The following is a 19,585-nucleotide window of genomic DNA, read 5'->3' as shown; positions in this document are numbered from 1 at the left end:
AGACGAGAGCAGGTTCACCCTGAGCAGCTGTGATAGACGTGAAAGAGTCTGGAGAAGACAAGGAGAATGATATGCTGCCTGCAACGTCGTTCAACATGACAGGTTTGGTGGTGGGTCAGTGATGGTCTGGGGAGGCATATCCATGGAGGGACGCACAGACATCTACTGCGTAGGAAATGGTGCTCTGACTGCCATAAGGTATCGAGATGAAATCCTTGAACCCATTGTCAGACCCTACGCTGGTGCAGTAGGTCCTGGTTTCCTCCTAATGCACGACAATGCCCGGCCTCATGTGGCAAGAGTATGTAGGCAGTATCTGGAGGATGAAGGAATTGAAACAATTGAATGGCCTTCACGATCCCCTGACTTAAACCCAATAGAACATCTGTGGGACATTATGTTTCGGTCCATTAGGCGCCGCCAGGTTGCTCCTCAGACTGTACAACAGCTCAGGGATGCCCTCATACAGATCTGGGAGGAAATGCCACAAGACACCATCCGTCGTCTCATTAGGAGCATGCCCGACGTTGTCAAGCATGCATACAAGCTCGTGGGGCCACACAAGATACTGAAAAGCATTTTGAGTAGCAGAAATTAAGTTTTTGAAAAAATGGACTAGCCTGCCACATCTTCATTTCACTCTGATTTTAGGGTGTCTACACAATTGAGCCCTCTGTAGGCAGAAAACTTTTATTTCCATTAAAAGACCTGGCATCCTTTTGTTCCTAAGACATTGCCCTGTCGTTATTTGTATAGATATCCAACTTCATATTGAGATCTGATGTATCTAATGTGTTTCTTTAAAGCGTTCCTTTAATTTTTGTGAGCAGTTGTGTGTGTGTGTATATATATATATATATATATATATATATATATATATATATATATATATATATATATAAACTGCTCAAAAAATTAAAGGAACACATCAGATCTCAATGGGAAAAAAATCATGCTGGATATCTCTACTGATATGATACTGGGTAATGTGTTAGGAATGAGAGGATGCCATATCGTTTGATGGAAATGGAACTTGTCAACCTACAGAGGGCTGAATTCAAAGACACCCTGAAAATCAAAGTGAAAAAATGATGCGGCAGGCGAGTCTATTTTGCCGAAATTTCATTGCAGCAACTCAAAATCGTACTCAGTAGTTTGTATGGCCCCCACATGCTTGTATGCATGCCTGACAACGTCACTTCTAATGAGACGACAGATGGTGTCCTGGGGGATCTCCTCCCAGATCTGGACCAGAGCATCACTGAGCTCCTGGACAGTCTGAGGTGCAACCTGGCGGGGTCGACTGGACCAAAAACAATGTCCCAGTGTCAATTGGATTTAGGTCAGGCGAGCATGGGGGCCAGTCAATGGTATCAATTCCTTCAGCCTCCAGGAACTGCCTGCATACTCTCGCCACATGAGGCCGGGCATTGTCATGTACCAGGAGGAACCCAGGACCCACTGCACCAGCATAGGGTCTGACAATGGGTCCCATGATTTCATTCCAATACCTAATGGCAGCCAAGGTGTCTAGCCTGTAGAGATCTGTGTCTCCCTCCATGGATATGCCTCCCCAGACCATCACTGACCCACCACAAAACCGGTCATGCTGAACGATGTTACAGGCAGTATAACATTCTCCATGGCTTTTCCAGACCCTTTCATGTCTGGCACATGTGCTCAGGTTGAACCTGCTTTAATCTGTGAAAAACACAGGGCGCCAGTGGTGGACCTGTCAATTCTGATATTCTATGGCAAATGCCAATCAAGCCCCACGGTTACAGACAGTTAGCACAGGGCCCACTAGATGACGTCGGGCCCTCAGGCCACCCTCATGAAGTCTGTTTCTGAATGTTTGGTCAGAGACATTCACACCAGTGGCCTGCTGGAGGTAATTCTGTAGGGCTCTTGCAATGCTCATCTTGTTCCTCCTTGCCCAAAGTAGCAGGTACCGGTCCTGCTGATGGATCATGGACCTTCTATAGCTTTGTCCAACTCAACTAGAGTAACTGCCTGTCTCCTGGAATCTCCTCCATGCCCTTAAGATTGTACTGAGCGACACAGCAAACCTTCTGGCAATTGCACGTATTGATGTGCTATCCTGGAGAAGTTGGACTGCCTGTGCAACGTCTGTAGGGTCCAGGTATCTCCTCATGCTACCAGTAGTGACACTGACTGTAGCCATATGCAAAACTAGTGAAAAAACAGTCAGAACAGATGAAGAGGGAAAAATGTCAGTGGCCTCCACCTGTTAAACCATTCCTGTTTTGAGGGTTGTCTCATTGTTGCCCCTCTAGTGCACCTATTGTTAATTTCATTAACACCAAAGCAGCTGAAACTGATTAACAACACTCTCTGTTACTTAACTGACCAGATCAATAGCCCAGAAGTTTCATTGACTTGATGCTATATTCTAATTAAAAAGTGTTCCTTTCATTTTTTTGAGCAGTATATATATATATATATATATATATATATATATATATACGATACTGAGATCGTTATAGATCAACATTGCTTCGGATTGGCAATTCCACGTTATATTTTCTATTAAAATGTATGATATAACCTTATACCCATCCATTATCCAACCTGCTATATCCTAACTACAGTGTCATGGGAGTCTGCCAGAGCCAATCCCAGCCAACACAGGGAGCAAGGCAGGAACAAACCCTGGGCAGGGCGCCAGCCCACCGCAGTATAACCTTAATAAGATATGTAAACTCAAGATAATCAGAACATACGTTTCAAATGTTTCCAAACTACGTAGCTGTCAAATTCCCTATTAAATAGGTGTATTTTTTTTAATTTTAGCTTTAGCTCCTATGTGAAACTGTGGGCAGAGATTGACTTGCCGATTTTTCATGGCTGCATCCAGGAAGCTGCTGAGCTAGTGCAAAGTGTCCCTAAAATATCACTTTTATGTGCATGCTGTCCATATCACTGGACAAGTTGTAAAGTCTGGACCCTCTAAGCCAGGGGTCTCCAACTCCAGTCCTGGAGAGGTACTGTGGCTGCAGGTTTTCATTTTAACCCTTTCCTTAATTAGTGAGCAGATTTTGCTGTTAATTAACTCTTTCCCTTAATTTTAATTGATGTACAACTTAAGACTCAGGTCACTTTATTATTTATTTTTTTCTTAATTAGCAACCAAACAATATTAAGACACAAAATGAACTAATACACAAACAACAACCTGCATCCATCACACAATAACTGAAAATAAAGAAAGGTGAAGGCCTCAGTAATGTTGATCTGCTCAGGTCCACAAAACATTTTGACAGGGCTCTTAAAAAAGAAAATCAACAATTTTGGAAATATCTGCCATGGCAGAATGAGCACCATGGAATTAAATAATAGGTTTAATTAGCAACGACAACTGGCTTCAGTTTAAGAAACTGAATAAAGTGAAGTTGGGTGGAATTTGAGGCTCCAAATTAGTTGCTCATTTGTTGGCTCACTTCACATCAAATTTATGTTTAGGTGCCGTTTAAGGAAAAAGAATCAATTCAGCACTCAGAATCTCAAGAAAATTCAGTTAAAATATAGGGAAATAGTTAATTAGCTACAAAAATTGGTCACTAATTAAGAAAAGAGTTAGAATGAAAACTTGCAGCCACAGTTGCTCTCCATGGGCCTCATGTATAACACCGTGCATAGAATTCACACTATAACTTGGCATAAGCACAAAAGCCGAAATGTGCTTGCACACAGAAAAATCCAGATGCAGGAATCTGTGCGTACTCCAACTTCCACGTTCTTCCGCTACATAAATCCCGGTCAGCGTGAAAAGAATTACGCCTCTTTGAATATGCAAATCAATATAAATCGCCCTTAAGCTCAGCCTTCTGTGAAAAGACAATGGGAAAAGCACGGGGGAAAATATAAGAATGTCAGAGAATACCAAGTGGAGGCAAAGGAAAAACATACCATTTGTTTAATTAAACCGTGGTATAATCAACAAAAGGAAGTTGATCGAGTGACATAGCGTGTTGGAGAAGCTTGAAAGCTCAGATATCAAAGTCGCCAAGAAAAGGCGAGTCGTAGCCCACCGTCTGAGTGTCATATGAAAGCCTATTAGGGTACAGAGGAAAAAAAAGGCACACAGTGGGGAAAAAAGCACGAAATGTCAACTTCAATCTCGACATTTCCACTTTAATCATGTAGTTTATTTTGTCATTAAAGTAGAACATCATAAACGTCATCTTAAAAACGTTTAATTAACCAGTTTCTCAAATCACATCATAATAAAAGTAGCACGTTAAATGTAATTGTACTTATAAGTGCAAACAGTTCTACAAGGAGCAATGATTGAGTGCGTTTATAGTTCTTGGGATGAAACTTGTTTCTGAAATGCGAGGTCTGTACAGGAAAGGCTTTGAAACGTTTTGCTGTGGCTGAGGTAGTGTGTGCTTGAAGCTGTATACCGATAATTCTCTTTCCGATCAGCTGCTGCTGTGATTCACACTCATATACAGTGATATAAAAACTCCGAGTGGTGCAGAGAGAGTAATATGGAAAAAGATGATCCGCTGTGGCAACTCCTAATGGGAGCACCTGAAAGAAGAATAAGGTGCAGTTAGAGTAACAATGCTAAAGCAGTTATGGTATTTGGAATACTATGGCTATTCCCTGGACCATTATATTGTTACAAGTTAATTACAATCAGATGCATTACACTAATAAACAATATCCGGTTAGTTTCAGTGTAGTTATAAAGCTGCATCAGGAAAATAAGGAGTAACCACACAGGAATAGTAGCACTGCTTTGATGCTGGGTGCCGCCAGTCTGCAAAACCGAGCGTAGAACTTGCGTATGACAAGGTATGAGGTACCGTGGAATAGTGCGTGGCTTTACGCCAAGTGTAAGTTTTAAACATCGCGATTTGAACGTGGAAAAGTTCTTACGCAACTTTTCTGTGCATACGCACCGTTTATACATGAGGCCCCAGGACTGTAGATAATTACCCCTGCTCCAAGCCATCTTGAGAAGTGACATTTCAGGTGACTGCTACTCAAGTATCTATTAAGAAACTGCTGTTTATAATTAGATATAAATATGGACCATAGGTAATTTCTTGACTACATAGAGATAAGGAACTGGAATTCACCTACTTTGAGAAGATAGAATTGTTATTGGACATCGTTTGTTCAGCTTTTCAATTACTGCAGAAAGCTCAGCATTCACATGTTCTAGTGCTGAACATTTGGACTGCAGGCTGGTGAGATTTGAATTCAGGTTGGAAAAACAAGACTGATGGCAGGTAAGGTTCATGTGCAGAGCCTTGTGGTTCTCTGACGGGATGCTGGCAGTGGAATCTGAGAGAAATGAGACAGTGCAAACTCATCATGCCCTCTTATCATCTGAGCTACCATTTAAAAACATTGAACAGACAATATATTGACTCATTTCACTTTGTAAGATACTTTGTAATGGTGCATGCTCTTAAAGATGCTATAAAAGTAAAGAATGATTGATGACAGAGCAGATAAGACAAATTTGTTATAGTCTGCGAAAGTGTGTAAGGTATTACTTCTAAGTAAAATCCTCACAAATGATTCAACTACTGTGAAAATAATGTGGTTTGTATTAGTTTTTAAAAAGCTGTTTTGAATAAAGAAAAAAAAAAAAAACAATACATAATCAGGAAACAGCCTTCAGACATGTACTGTACAAGAAGATAGTTGATACTCATGGATGATTCCAGCCTTCTCTAAAAGAACTTTGGGACCTACAACAAAATCTCCAAGATCACCTTGATTGTCATGAAAGCATGACATGTATGACACTTAAGTGACCCTGCTACCTCAGTGCCTCTATTTAGTACACTGTTTCAGTCTGATTTTGAGCTTTGTGAAAAGTAGACAGTCCTTGTCATGAGCCATTTTTAACCTATACTTTTGAAAACTACACTATGCGCACATATTTGAAATGTGTGCTGTCAAGTCAAAGTTAAAGATGCTTACAGTAAACAGCCAATAAGATGGTGGTGGTCAGTAGTGAACCACACAGGAACAACAGAATCTTCAGCAGGCAGGCTTTCCTTCTTCTGCTTGAATTAGGCGTTGGTGCTCCTGAAAGATGAACATAAAAAAACAGATGCCAGTAAGAGATTGTACTTAGTGGAGTGGCATCAGGACATTTTATCTCAAAGATCTCACCTTGCTGGACCAGTGTCTGTTGCTCATTCTTAGCTTAAAATGCTGTAGGGATTCATTGCTGTTCCAACATTAATGGTCTGGCAGTCACATGGTTTATTGAGTAAAGGGAGCTGCTCAGTATTGGTGGTAATTGTAGTAGTGTAGTGACAGTGGAAGTGGAAGTTTAGTAGTAGTAGTAATAGTCATAGTGGTAGTAATAGTAGTGGGGGTGGCATCAATACTATTATTAGTAAATATAACAGCAGTTGTTGAAATTTTGTTACTTGTGGTAGTGGTCGCCACATTGGTAATTGGTGTGTTGGTAATAGTTTTTGAGGTGATAGTTATAGTGGTAGTATCAGTAGTAGTGGTAGTAGTGCGAATAGCAGGAATGGAAGGAGTAGCACCAGTAGTACAGTAGTAGTAGTGGTGATGGCAGCAGTAGTAGTAGTGGTAGTAATAGTAATATTAGTAATAGTAGCATCACAAATGTTGATTGCGGTTATAGTATAATTATTACATTGGTAGTAGTTGCTGTAATATTTTCAGTGGTAAAAGTACTGGCAGAAGTAGTGAACGTGGTATTGGTAGTACTAGTGTCAGTAATAGTGGTAGTAGTAACTGTAGAATTGTGTAGTAGTTCAAGAGAACTCATCATAACTGTTACCTCTTCATACAGCACTGGCCTCATCAGGCAGGAGCACATTGTTGGCTGTCAGATAATCGATCGAGCATAACTAAACTAGAATGTCGGGAGGCAGTCAATAAATGTGACCTGGGCAGCAGTTTTCAGACATTTAAATTGACATAGTCTAGCAACGAGATCAGCAACTGCAGCAGACCTCACTACTAGATGTCATGCAACGTGGCATCGCCTGAAGCTAAGATTGCTGTTCCATCAACTGTCCAGACACACACACACTAACACACCCATACACACACACACACTCTCAGAGCTGGTTCATCTAGTGGCCAAATATGCAGAGAATGAATAATGAGGAACACTGTTATAACATTCACCGTGAGCATTAAATATACACATTTTAACTCTTAAACCATTGACAGCAGATAAAAAGAAACAGCACTATGTACATACATCAATCCATTAGTAAAGTAATTGAATGGCTTTTTATTTTTTTGCAATAATAATTATTAAAGTTTACTTATCAGTTCAAATTTCATTTTGGTACATGTAAAGTTCTTTTCTTTTTCTTTATAGAATTTAATTCAGTTTGAGCAGTTTGGTGGTGTTGTGCTTTGCATAGGTTAGGTAGCTACAGAGACCTAAGTTCATTACCTAGCCCTGTGATGGTCTTGCTCTCTTTCTATCCCTGTGAGTTTTCTTTGATGTTCAGGTTTCCTCCCAAATCCCAAAGACATACTTCTTGAGTTAATTGATGTGTCTGAGGTGGCCTGCTTGGGTCAGGGTGTTGTTTTATTAGTTTCTGCCCTGAACCAGATACTGTCAAGGGCAGGCCCAGATCTCCTACACATACTGTTCAAGTTGTGGCAGTTTACTAGTGTTTCACCTACACTCTGTTCTTTTTAAGATAATTTCTGTATAGATATTAAATTTTATGAGATGCCATGGCATAGAAGGGAGTAATATTTTGCAACTAGGGACGCACACTGGAATGCTGTTGCATCTTGAGACATTTAGCATAACAAATGTATAAGTTAAGAAAAATCCTGGACTTGTTTCGGTAGAAATGGGACAATTCTTTTTATACATTTACTGACAATCTATTCAAAACATGAAAAAGAAATTTGATATCGATCCAGCCAGAATCAAATGGTGCATTAGATGCTGCAATAAGATGCTGCGGATGTTCTATCAGACGGTTGTGGCGAGCGCCCTCTTCTACGCGGTGGTGTGCTGGGGAGGCAGCATAAAGAAGAGGGATGCCTCAAGCCTGGACAACTGGTAAGGAAGGCAGGCTCTATTGTAGGCGCGGAGATGGACAGTTTGACATCTGTGGCAGAGCGATGGGTGCTGAGCAGACTCCTGTCAGTCATGAAGAATCCACTGCATCCACTGAACAGGATCATCTCCAGGCAGAGGAGCAGCGTCAGCGACAGACTGCTGTCACCATCCTGCTCCACTGGCAGACTGAGGAGATCGTTCCTCCCCCACACTATACGACTCTTCAATTCCAACCCGGGGATGGGGGTAAACGTTAAAATTATACAAAGTTATTGTCTGTTATACCTGCATTTTCATCACTCTTTAATTTAATATTGTTTTTTATCAGTATGCTGCTGCTGGAGTATGTGAATTTTCCCTTGGGATTAATAAGATATCTATCTATCTATCTATCTATCTATCTATCTATCTATCTATCTATCTATCTATCTATCTATCTATCTATCTATATTCTGGGTCGGATTTGAGTGATGCAGGCATCACTAATTTGAATCTGCTTATATAGATATAGCTGTGTTTACCAGCCATGCCCTAGTATTTTTTCAAATTCCTTTTACAAATTTAAAGAGGGGAAAAAAGGTACAGCTTCACATATGATTGAGAAATGGAGTCAGGTTTATGCTTGAGATTATGCTTGTCATGCCAGATTATGAAAAATATCTCAAGAAACCACATAGCTACACCAGAGGTGTATTGGAGATGTGACAAAAATAGGGAAATGCTTGAGTAAAGAATTATTTTAATGTAATAGGCAGAATCCTGATTTCTATGTTGAAAAACAAGTGCATATTTCTCATTATCACATCAAAATCCCATCTTCAGGGATGTCATGTCCTTGTTGATATATCCCACTGTATTATTGCTTTCCACTCACTTCACCTAAGCCGCATTGCCGCAAACCCCAGAGCCAGGACTGAGAGTTGTATATTAGATGGTGAAGTACCCATGTAGTAAATTTCAAATCTGTGGCTTGAAAAACAAAGAAACAAGTATTGTGCAGTTTATATATAGAGATTTTTGCATTTTCATATCATGTGTCTCTGTAGATTTTTAAGAATTATGTTTAATGCATTTCTTTGCTTTATACAATATTTAGAATTTTTCATAGTGTAGTGAGCATATGAATGGGAAATTCATTGAAAGAGAATAAACTGAAGTGACTGAGTTAAACTGAAATTTGATGAATCTCACCTCAAATGATGGCTAACAAATGAAGTAATTTGCTTTTTCATTATTCATGCAATAGAATGTCATACAACATGTACCTGATTGAGCCAAAACTGAATCAAAATGATGCACAAAAATATCTGTACCTCCTTGCTTGTTGACTCACTGAGATTGTAACCAAAAAGTGGAGGGGCACTATCTGAATTGTATTGCTTTTTTGTGCCTATTTCAGCCCACATATGTTCTACAAGTGTAATTCAGCACACTAAATAAAATGAAGATAAGAATTAAATACAACATGATTAAAGCCCCATTTTCATATCATTTACTTGAGTTGTTCGCAAAGTTCTGATTTGCCCATCCACTTGTTAATTTCAGGATGGTTACCAAAAGATCAATTTCAGGGTATACAAAATCTATCCCAGAAATATCCCCAGAAGCAAGAAACAAACAGAAATCCATGATTTCTTTCTATAACCTTTGGAAATCCACAAAGGCAAGCAAATTTCTTAAGGAAATACTAAGGTGTTCTACTGTGTTAGCCAGTATAGACGTAATGTAAAGTCAAGCGAAATGAGTCCTTTTATTGGCTAAGTAAAAAGACTACAATATTTAAGCTTTCAAGGCAACTAAGGCCCCTTCTTCAGGCAAGATGTAATCACAATGTAGTACTCAGAAATTCTACGCTTGTACGGTGCTTCTTTAGTAGAGTAAAATATTTCTAAAGGCTAAAACATAAGCTTTAACACTAGAATTACCAGAGCCTACGAAAAAACTTGTAATTCCATCCCACCTTAAATTGCTTCTTAAATCCCTTCACACCTCTCCGCCAGCGTCCTTTGTCCTTTAAATGTGCTGATAAAGAGAAGCTAGGAGCAGTCGGCTATTCCATCCCCCCACCAATTTAGAACGTGCGCGAACTTCTCTCAGCTCATGCCTTGATTGAGTATCTGGGAGTGAAGTGGAGTTTTAGAGTGCAAATAATAGATCGTTATTTGGAACACACGCATTTCATGTCTTTTCCACTTCTACAGTAATCTGTGTAAACACATTGTTAAAACAGAAACGTTTGTTATATTCTAGTAGTAGATGACAAAATGTAAACATAAACTATATAATGAAGCCTGAAGTCCAAATATCAAAGAAGCATTTTCACAAAAGGTACAAATATAACACAATAACTGCTCTTTTATTCAAAAATATAACTGCAGAAACAAAAAGCCGCCTTAACATGCGACATTGACACCTGTTTAATGTAACTGCCTCCTTGGCGCAATAGACTCAGTTCCCGCCTGGGAATCAAAAGGTCGTGAGTTCGACCCTGCACCCCTCTGTTTTGAGAAGTAAACTGCTTTTAGTCTTACTATTTTAGAATAAAAGCATACATTTGATTTCAGTCTGTAACAGCCGGTGCAATTTATGATCCTTGTAAAGGTTAGCTTTGTTTTTTTTTTTTAAATTCACTTTTTATTCTCTCAGTCGCGTTCAGAATCAATCCATACAACCCCATCTGACACGTTTAGAGAACAAAGGACACTGGCGGAGAGGTGTGAAGGGATTTAAGAGCTATTTAAGGTGGGTCAGAATTCCGAGTTTTTTCGTATTCTCTGGTAATTCTAGTGTTAATGTCTGAATTTAAAGTTCTTGTGATTTAGTGAGACCAGAATGACCAGAATGAAGAGATTCCTGAACATTATCTAATTCTCCTTCTAAGTGTGATAAGCTTTAGGAACAAATGTGCTTTGAAGCTCTGGTTCTGAAGTGGTGTGATATTTTGTGAAGGCTTCATTTTATTCAGTAGTATGGATGGTTTTCCAGTATCTAATGAGGCTATAAACTTTTCTGAAGGACTAATAGTCTCAAGCTTTCAATCCCCATGGACAAGGGCAATGACGTGCTTCCGGGGTGAAGAAAAGGACTTTTTTTCTGACCCGGAAATGATAAGAGATCACATGGACTGGGGATTGGAACACTTCCGGGTCAAGGACTATAAAAGGATTGTGGGAAAGCCCAGACGTTGAGCTGAGCTGGGTGGAAGGGTGGCAACACGTCTGGGAGTGCAGGATTGTATTATTGTAGTGTATTGTATTATTGAATGAGTACTGTGGAAAGAAGGGTGCTTTGTGCACGTTGTATTAATAAAAAGTCAACTATTTGGACTTTTATCTAGATAGATAGATAGATAGATAGATAGATAGATAGATAGATAGATAGATAGATAGATAGATAGATAGATAGATACTTTCTGGTGTCTGGCGTACTGTCACACTGTATGCTTGAGGATGGGTGCTGTGGTAAAGGTTTAGGGTCACAAACGCTTCAAGGGAAGCCACTGGAATTTTTGTGTGGTTTCCTTCATAGTTCTTTGATTGGTGCTTTGCTTGAAGTGAAATTCGTAATAATAAAAGATTGATTAAAGCTTGCAGGGCCAGTTATAGCATATTTGCTTCCTTAAGCAAAGCTTTAAATGGTGGTCTAGGTCTGGCACACTCAAAACCACAAAATATTTAGTCAAGTTTCTGTAAGTCAACGACTTATTTCTGTTGTCCATGCCATCCATGACAGGCACCTCAAAGACGAGTTTAGAGATGGAAATGGGCAGCATTGGAAGGCATTGTGGTATAGTTTTAAAAATATGGACCTCAAACCATGATAATGAATGTCCAAGTCTTTAGTGTCCTGGTGCTTCCTGTCTTGGTATATGGTTGGGAGACATGGATGCTATCCAGTGACCTGAGACAAAGACTGGTCTCCTTTTATACTGTGTCTGTTCTGATAATCCTTGGGTACCGCTGGTTTGACTTTGTGTCGAATGAGTGGTTGCTCATGGAGTCACGAAGGAGGCAAATTACCTACATTGTAAGGGAGCATCACTTACAGTACTACGGCCATGTAGTTTGATTCACCAAAGGTTATACGGCTTGCAGGATCCTCATTGTTGAGGACCCGAGTGGCTAGATCAGGCCAAGGGATTGCCAATGTAACACCTGGCTGTGGCAGATAGCTGGTCATTTCTGGAGGGTAGGACTGGACCATGTGTCTGCCTGGGGTTTTGCCAACCAGGATCCCAAGCTGTTTCGACATGTGGTGCGTGCATGCTCTCCAACCTGACCTGACCTGCTTCCTGCAGATATTTCTTTGTCCTGTTGCTTCATCTTCCAAACCAACTACAAGGTCCCTACAATATTATCAAACATTGCATTGCAAGAAAAATGGGATTTATAAATATTCCTTATATACTGTACTTTTCTTATTTCTGTTTTACATGCCATCTAAAATGTTACTGTTTGTAGCCATACAGAGTCGCTTGGGTTCATCTCAATGCCGGACAGCACTGGATGTTTTGTGACAACTCTGTGGCTGTACATTGCATGTCAGCCAAACAAAGAGCACAATAGAGCTGCAGACATTCGCTATGAAGCACAGCCTTAGTTCAAGTGACAGTTGTGATCATTATGATGAAAGAAGGCAGTCCAATTCATGCTATTGTGAGGGCTATTATCATTGAGTGTCACTCTCTCTATTTAGTGTTGCAATATTAATGAGGCAGTTAACTGTAGCCCTGTGTGATGCCCCATGCCCTGACATTATCCTTTGGTGGAACATCTAGTAGTTTGTTGACCAAGGATGGACCAGTAGCAAGTGAGGAAATAGACAAGATTTAAAGTGAAAAAAGTTTTTATACAATAAAGAATTAAAGTGCCCACAGTGCAGCGGAAAAATCAGTGTCATGGATAAATAAATAAAAGTTAACACTATTTCATTAAAAGCACAAGAGTCACATAAAATAAATACCTTTATAAAGATCAGAAGGATTCATCCTGGTAAAAATAAATTGAAAGAAACATTGAGTCCCTTTGAAGCCATCAATACTGATCCAGAGTGTCACACACAGTTCAGCCCATCCTAGGTGTTCAGGTCAAACTCCTACAAACTTGCCATGGCCACTTTTGCCCCAAGCACTGCACACAAACAGCAGCTTTGCTCATTTCCCTCTGCACCATTACTTGAATCCTGCCATCCATCTTCTGCCTTTACTGCCACTGGGTAAATAATAGCAGATAGGGACCTCTCCTCTCAGCTGGACTGCACACTGCCTTCTTTCTCACCCCAAATCCAAATCATATTATGTGATATCATCTACTGTTAAATTCTGCTCCATACTTCTAAAATTTTTATTATTATATTGTATTGAGGATTTGTTCTGTTATGTGTATTGTATTGTATTGACCCCCTTCCTTTTGACACCCACTGCACACCCAACCTACCTGGAAAGTGGTCTCTTTCTTTGAACTGCCTTTCCCAAGGTTTCTTCCATTTTTTCCACACAAGGGGTTTTTTTGGGAGCAATACCCTGAACATTATTTACTCTTGCCCCCTACAAATTCCCTTTTTACAGGCTAAACAAGTTTCAGAACTCTTACCTATTGGCCCTCCAGATGCTCCTCTGTCCTGGAGTTGCACTGCGGTTGTGTAGATGTCTTCTGTTGGCTTTCTCAGTGAACTGTAAGTGTTTTCAGTCTCCATTGCTTGATGCAGTCTAAAAAAGAGTGAGTTACTATATGAAGGGAGTATTGCTTAAGTGTAAAGGACAGGAAATATTTAGCAATAACCACAAGGACCAGTTTAATGTTACTTTATGGGAACATCCTGTAAAAGCTAGAATATATATAACTAAATTCAAAAAAGTATGAAACAATTTAAACTGAATAAAGAAGCATCAGTCCATAAAAAAGAAAAGAATACATTTATACACTGCTCAAAAGAATTAAAGGAACACTTTTTAATCAGAGTATAGCATAAAGTCAATGAAACTTATGGGATATTAATCTGGTCAGTTAAGTAGCAGAGGGGGTTGTTAATCAGTTTCAGCTGCTCTGGTGTTAATGAAATTAACAACAGATGCACTAGAGGGGCAACAATGAGATGACCCCAAAACAGGAATGGTTTAACAGGTGGAGGCTACTGACATTTTTCCCTCCTCAACTTTTCTGACTGTTTCTTCACTAGTTTTGCATATGGTGTAATGGATGGCTGGCCATTTATCCCGGCCAATACCCCCAAGCCGCCAGGTGGAGCCCTCCTTGCAGCGAGGAGGTCCCCAGAAGACCAGCAGGGCATCATGGACATTGGAGTTTTTATGCAAAGCCCTGCTGGATGCCGTGGGGGCCACAGGAGGGAGCTGCAGGGAGGACCGAGGGCTTCTTCGTGCCCTGTGACCCGGAGGTTCATCACAGGAAGAGCGACGGACTTCCGGGTTGACGAAAGGGACGATTTACCCTGACCCGGAAGGGAAAAGGACTTGTGGACTATTGGGCAGAAACACTTCCGGGTCAGGGATTATTAAAGGACTATGGGAACTCCCAGACAACGAGCTGAGCTGGGTGGTAGGAGGGCAACGCGTCTGGGAGTGGAGGATTGGTTTATTTGTTTATTATTGTGAGTTTTATGAGTATTGTGGAGGAGAGTGTGCTTTGTGCACTGTGGCAAGAAAATAAAGTCAACTTGAGGACTTTTACCTGGTGTCTGGAGTCGTGGACAGGGGTTCAAGGGAGCGAGAGCGCCCCCTATCGTTCACAATGGCTACAGTCAGTGTCACTACTGGTAGCATGAGGTGATACTTGGACCCTACAGAGGTTGCACAGGTAGTCCAACTTCTCCAGGATGGCACATCAATACGTGTCATTGCCAGAAGGTTTGCTGTGTCTTCCTGCACAGTCTCAAGGGCATGGAGGAGATTCTAGGAGACAAGCAGTTACTCCAGGAGAGCTGGAGAGGGCCATAGAAGGTCCATAACCCATCAGCAGGACCAGTATCTGCTCCTTTGTGCAAGGAGGAACAGGATGAGCACTGCCAGAGCCCTACAAAATGACCTCCAGCAGGGCACTGGTGTAAATGTCTCTGACCAAACAACCAGAAAGACTTCATGAGGGTGACCCAATGGCCCCATGTCCTCTAATGGGCCCTGAGCTCACTGCCCAGCAGCATTCAGCTCGATTGGCATTCGCAATAGAATACCAGAATTGGCAGATGCACCACTGGTGCCCTGTGCTTTTTACAGATGAGAGCAGGTTCACCCTGAGCACGTGACAGAAGTGAAAGGGTCTGGAGAAGCCATGGAGAACATTATGCTGCCTGTAACATCATTCAGCATGAGCAGTTTGGTGGTGGGTTAATGATTGTCTGGGGAGGCATATCCATGGAGGGTCACACAGACCGCTACTGGCTTGACAAAGGCACCTTGGCTGCCATTAGGTATCAGGATGAAATCCTTGGACCCATTGTCAGACCCTATGCTGGTACAGTGGCTCCTGGTGCACGACAATTCCTGGCCTCATGTGGTGAGAGTATGCAGGCAGTTCCTGGAGAATGAAGGAATTGATACCATTGACTGGCCACCACACTTTCCTGACCTAAATCCAATAGAACACCTCTGGGACATTATGTTTTGGTCCATCCAATACCACCAGGTTGCACCTCAGACTGTCCAGGAGCTCAGTGATGCCCTGGTCCAGATATGGGAGGAGATCCCCCACAACACCATCTGTCATCTCATTAGAAGCATGCACCGATGTTGTCAGGCATGTATACAAGAACACAGGGGCCATACAAAGTGCTGCGTACAATTTGGAGTTGCTGCAATTTAATTTTGGCAAAATGGACTAGCCTGCCACATAATTTTTTCACTCTGATTTTTGGGGCGTCTTTGAATTCAGGGCTCTGTAGGTTGATCATTTTCATTTCCATCAAACGATGTGGCATCCTTTCGTTCCTAACACATTACCCAGTCTATATCAGTATAGATATCCAGGAGGATTTCTTTTTCCCATTGAGATCTGATGTGTTTTCAAAGTGTTCCTTTAATTTTTTTGAGCAGTTATTAGTTAATTAACAATGACTATCCTTAATAAGAGTGTTGGCTCTGAAGTTTGTTGTTTCATTATTAATTTTGCGTTTGTGGATCCAAAGTTCCATATACAGTATGTGCTGCTCTAAGATCTGATAATGGCAGTATAAATGTTTAGATCAAACTTGGCTTATAGAAAGGTTTCCGTGACTGTTGCTTCCCTAGAATGATGTGCCGCCTATCCTCAGTGTTGCAATAAGCTTTAAATGTGACTCCACATTGTTGCTGCTGCTGTTTTACACCATCACTCAAATTTCTACAGGATTGAGATTTCTGTTTTCTTACACACATGCACTGTCTTCATTCCTTCCTCTGAAGTCACCAAGGTGAAGGGTGGACTTGTCCTCACCTTCTGTAATTTGCAAAGTCTAGGCAGGTCTAGTTGTTTGCATTACTCGAGGATAAAACAGGAAGTTCTATGAAAAAAATATAAAAAAACAAAAAACCTTTCTGAAAACAAAAGGAAAATGGAAAGAGAAATAGAGGCTGGTGTGAAAACCTCACAGACACAGGATTTAGTCACTGAATCTTTTACTGCATCACACAAAACTTTGCATTCTACCTTAGAGCAAAAGAGCTATCAGATACTAGAAATCAAATATTATGGACTTTGGGAATCGATTAAAACTGAGTTCTTCCATAAAGAAGAAAATTGGTTTATGCGTTTACTGTGGTATATGATATTAGCTCACTCCTGGTACATGTTTTCCAACCAGAAATACCACCTGATTAGTTTATATGTTTGAGAAACACCAGGAAGACCAAGCATACTGTGACTGAAGAGTAAGTGTAACTTAACTTGAACTGGAATTAAATTTTTACTCTTTGGTCAGAGTGTAGAGAGTTTAATGACATTAAGCTTGATGTGAATTTAATCTTTTTGCTGTTTTTTAGTCCACTAAATTTAATTATCTAAAGAAAAGGATGCTCAGCTCCCTCCAACCAATGGTGCCACTATTCTAATTTATTCACTAAATATTCAGTAGATGTAACCCACCACAATGGGCTAAATATGAACTGGAGCACCACCAATGTGTTGAGGAGGCATATGAAAATTGTTTAAATTAGGGAGTGGGAGGACAGGATGTTTAAGACAGGACAGGCTAACAATTGTGCATGGAAAAACAACAATAGTGTAGAAATAATAATGCAGAGTAATGTAAATTCTAATATAACATTTAAGCACAAAAGTAAACTGGGTAACAGCTTGCCTTAATGCTAAAAGTATGAAAAACAAAACAAGTGAATTTTATGTAGCGGAACATAATTATAATATTTGCAGCTGCATGTGGTCTTCAGGACAAAAAACAACCTGAAGATTCCTTAGCAGTTTTACTATATTGGGGAACTTGTAGAGGCGTCAGCTAAGTGGGCCGGGACAGGACATGTCTTGTCCGAGTCGAGTGCAGCTGCGGCACAAACTGAGCAGGACGTGCTGAAATCTGTTTCAGGAAAACGTACAGTACGGTAGCTCATTGTGTGAACGTGCATTGTGCATGTACCACAAGTGAGGTGCATGGAAGAACCACAAAAATTTTAAAGTGCACGCATGTACCATCTCACCAAGTGCAAGTCACACTTGTATAAGCTCCTACATGTTCCGTAGAATTCACAACAGTTCACATGGCTGTGATCGAGCGTGAGTCCAGCAGACTGCTGCATACACACCCATACACAGAGGTGTTTTGTTTATATCTCTCTATTATATAAAAATTCTAGGGTCGAGATGTTCATGTCAAACAGAATTAAACTCAAGTACTCTTCAGTTCAGGTCAGATGAATCCCATTTTAGTGACAACATCTGGTTTCACCTGGAAAGCATAAGGGAAAGAGGTCTTACTTTAAGAATGTGTTTTAAACTGCCCAATGCAGAGAGACAATAATTTCAATGTGTATCTTTCTAATAATATTAAAAGGGCAAGTTTACAGTTTATATAGTCATGAGTACTATAGCTATAACTGGGATAACATTGCAAAGAGTGGAGTACAAGAGCAGAAGTTTACAGACAAAATCATTGACTGTTTCTTAACATATTATGATATTATGTTAAGACAGCAACGTGGGGTGAATCCTGATTAAATTTAATATTATCTACTAATTAGGATAGAATTGAGGGTGTAGATGTGATTGAACTACTCTGGGTCAAGTGATTATAGTATTATAGAGTTCTCAATGTTTTGGAAGAGTGCGGGTGCAGAGAATAAAACTAGGTTTAAATTTGGTAGGATAGATTTAGAGCAGATTTGGAAAAGTCAGTCTACGAGGAATACACTTGGATAATAGTCGAGGAGATTTGAATACACATTTAAAAACATTTTACATACAATGCAGGATAGGTACATAACTACATCTGGAATTAATAGGAAATTTAAAAAAACTCTTCAGTGGGTTAATTAAGAGTTGAAAAAGAACATGTAAAGGAAAAAAACAACTGTATAAGGTGTAAAAGACTAGCAACTCCAGTGGAATCATGGGGCGTATGAAAACATGGGGGCCAACATTAAGAAGGCAGTTAAGGGAATCTAAAAGACAGTTAAAGAGGAATATACCAGATAAGGCTAAAGATAACCTAAATAGATTCTTTCAGCAACTTAGTAATAACAGAACAATCAACCAAGGGGCAAAGTACAAGGAATAGTACAGGAGAATATACAGACAGTGTAATAACAGATGCTCTGAGCTCCCATTTTTCTGAGGTCTTTATATGTGAGGAAGTGGATAACCTCAGAGAGCGGTAAAGTTGTAGAGGGAGAAGTACTGCTATTATTAAATAGGCTGAAATCAAACAAGTCACCAGGACCAGATAGTATTTACCTTCAAGTTCTTAACGAGGGTAGCAAGAACAGATATAAACCTTGATGCATATTTTTAGGAAGTCACTGAGGACTGGGTAAACTCTGAAGAACTGGAAAATGGCAACTATTATCCCGTTATGTAAAAAGGTTTACCAGGCAGATCCAAGCAAATACTACAACTAGGCCTATAAGCTTAACATGAATCACAGGTAAATTAATGGAAGGAATTATTAAGGATAAGATTCAGCAGCACATGACAAGTACATGAGTTTAACTAAACAGTCAACATGGGTTTAGAAGAGGGAGGTCATGTTTTACTAACATGCTGGAATTCAATAAGGAGGCAACAAAAGGAGTATGATCAAAGTGGATCATATGGTATTATTTATCTTCACTTTCAGAAAGCATTTGATAAGGTGCCATATGAGAAACTTGGAAGTTTAGGGTGTTGCTTGTAGATGAGTAAAAGATTGGCTCAGACACAGGAAGCAGACTGTAATGTTGCAAGGAACCTTATCAGAATTGGCTGATCTTAAGAGTGGTGTCCTACAATTAATATATATATAAATTATTGGGGCAGTAATATAAGTAACAAGCTGGTTATGTCTGCAGAAGATGCCAAGATAGGTGGATTAGCAGGTAATCTGGAA

The 19,585-nt window shown here is 40.2% G+C and overlaps 1 protein-coding gene across 1 annotated transcript in view; it reads right to left on the bottom strand.

The window, feature by feature from the left end:
• LOC120528675 (CD209 antigen-like protein C) overlaps positions 1-13,759 on the bottom strand; it is a 33,766-nt gene extending 20,007 nt beyond the window's left edge. Inside the window, exons 1-3 of the mRNA XM_039752837.1 lie at positions 13,657-13,759; positions 5,968-6,075; positions 5,116-5,319 (exon numbers count right to left, since the gene is read on the bottom strand). Of these exons, the coding sequence (XP_039608771.1) occupies positions 5,116-5,319; positions 5,968-6,075; positions 13,657-13,759 (415 nt within the window). The remainder of the gene's footprint in view (positions 1-5,115; positions 5,320-5,967; positions 6,076-13,656) is intronic.
• Between the last annotated feature and the right edge of the window lie 5,826 nt (positions 13,760-19,585).

This window comes from Polypterus senegalus, chromosome 4 (assembly GCF_016835505.1).
Source record: "Polypterus senegalus isolate Bchr_013 chromosome 4, ASM1683550v1, whole genome shotgun sequence".
In the NCBI taxonomy this organism is placed as follows: domain Eukaryota; kingdom Metazoa; phylum Chordata; class Cladistia; order Polypteriformes; family Polypteridae; genus Polypterus; species Polypterus senegalus.
This window is presented reverse-complemented; position numbering and strand designations above follow the sequence as displayed.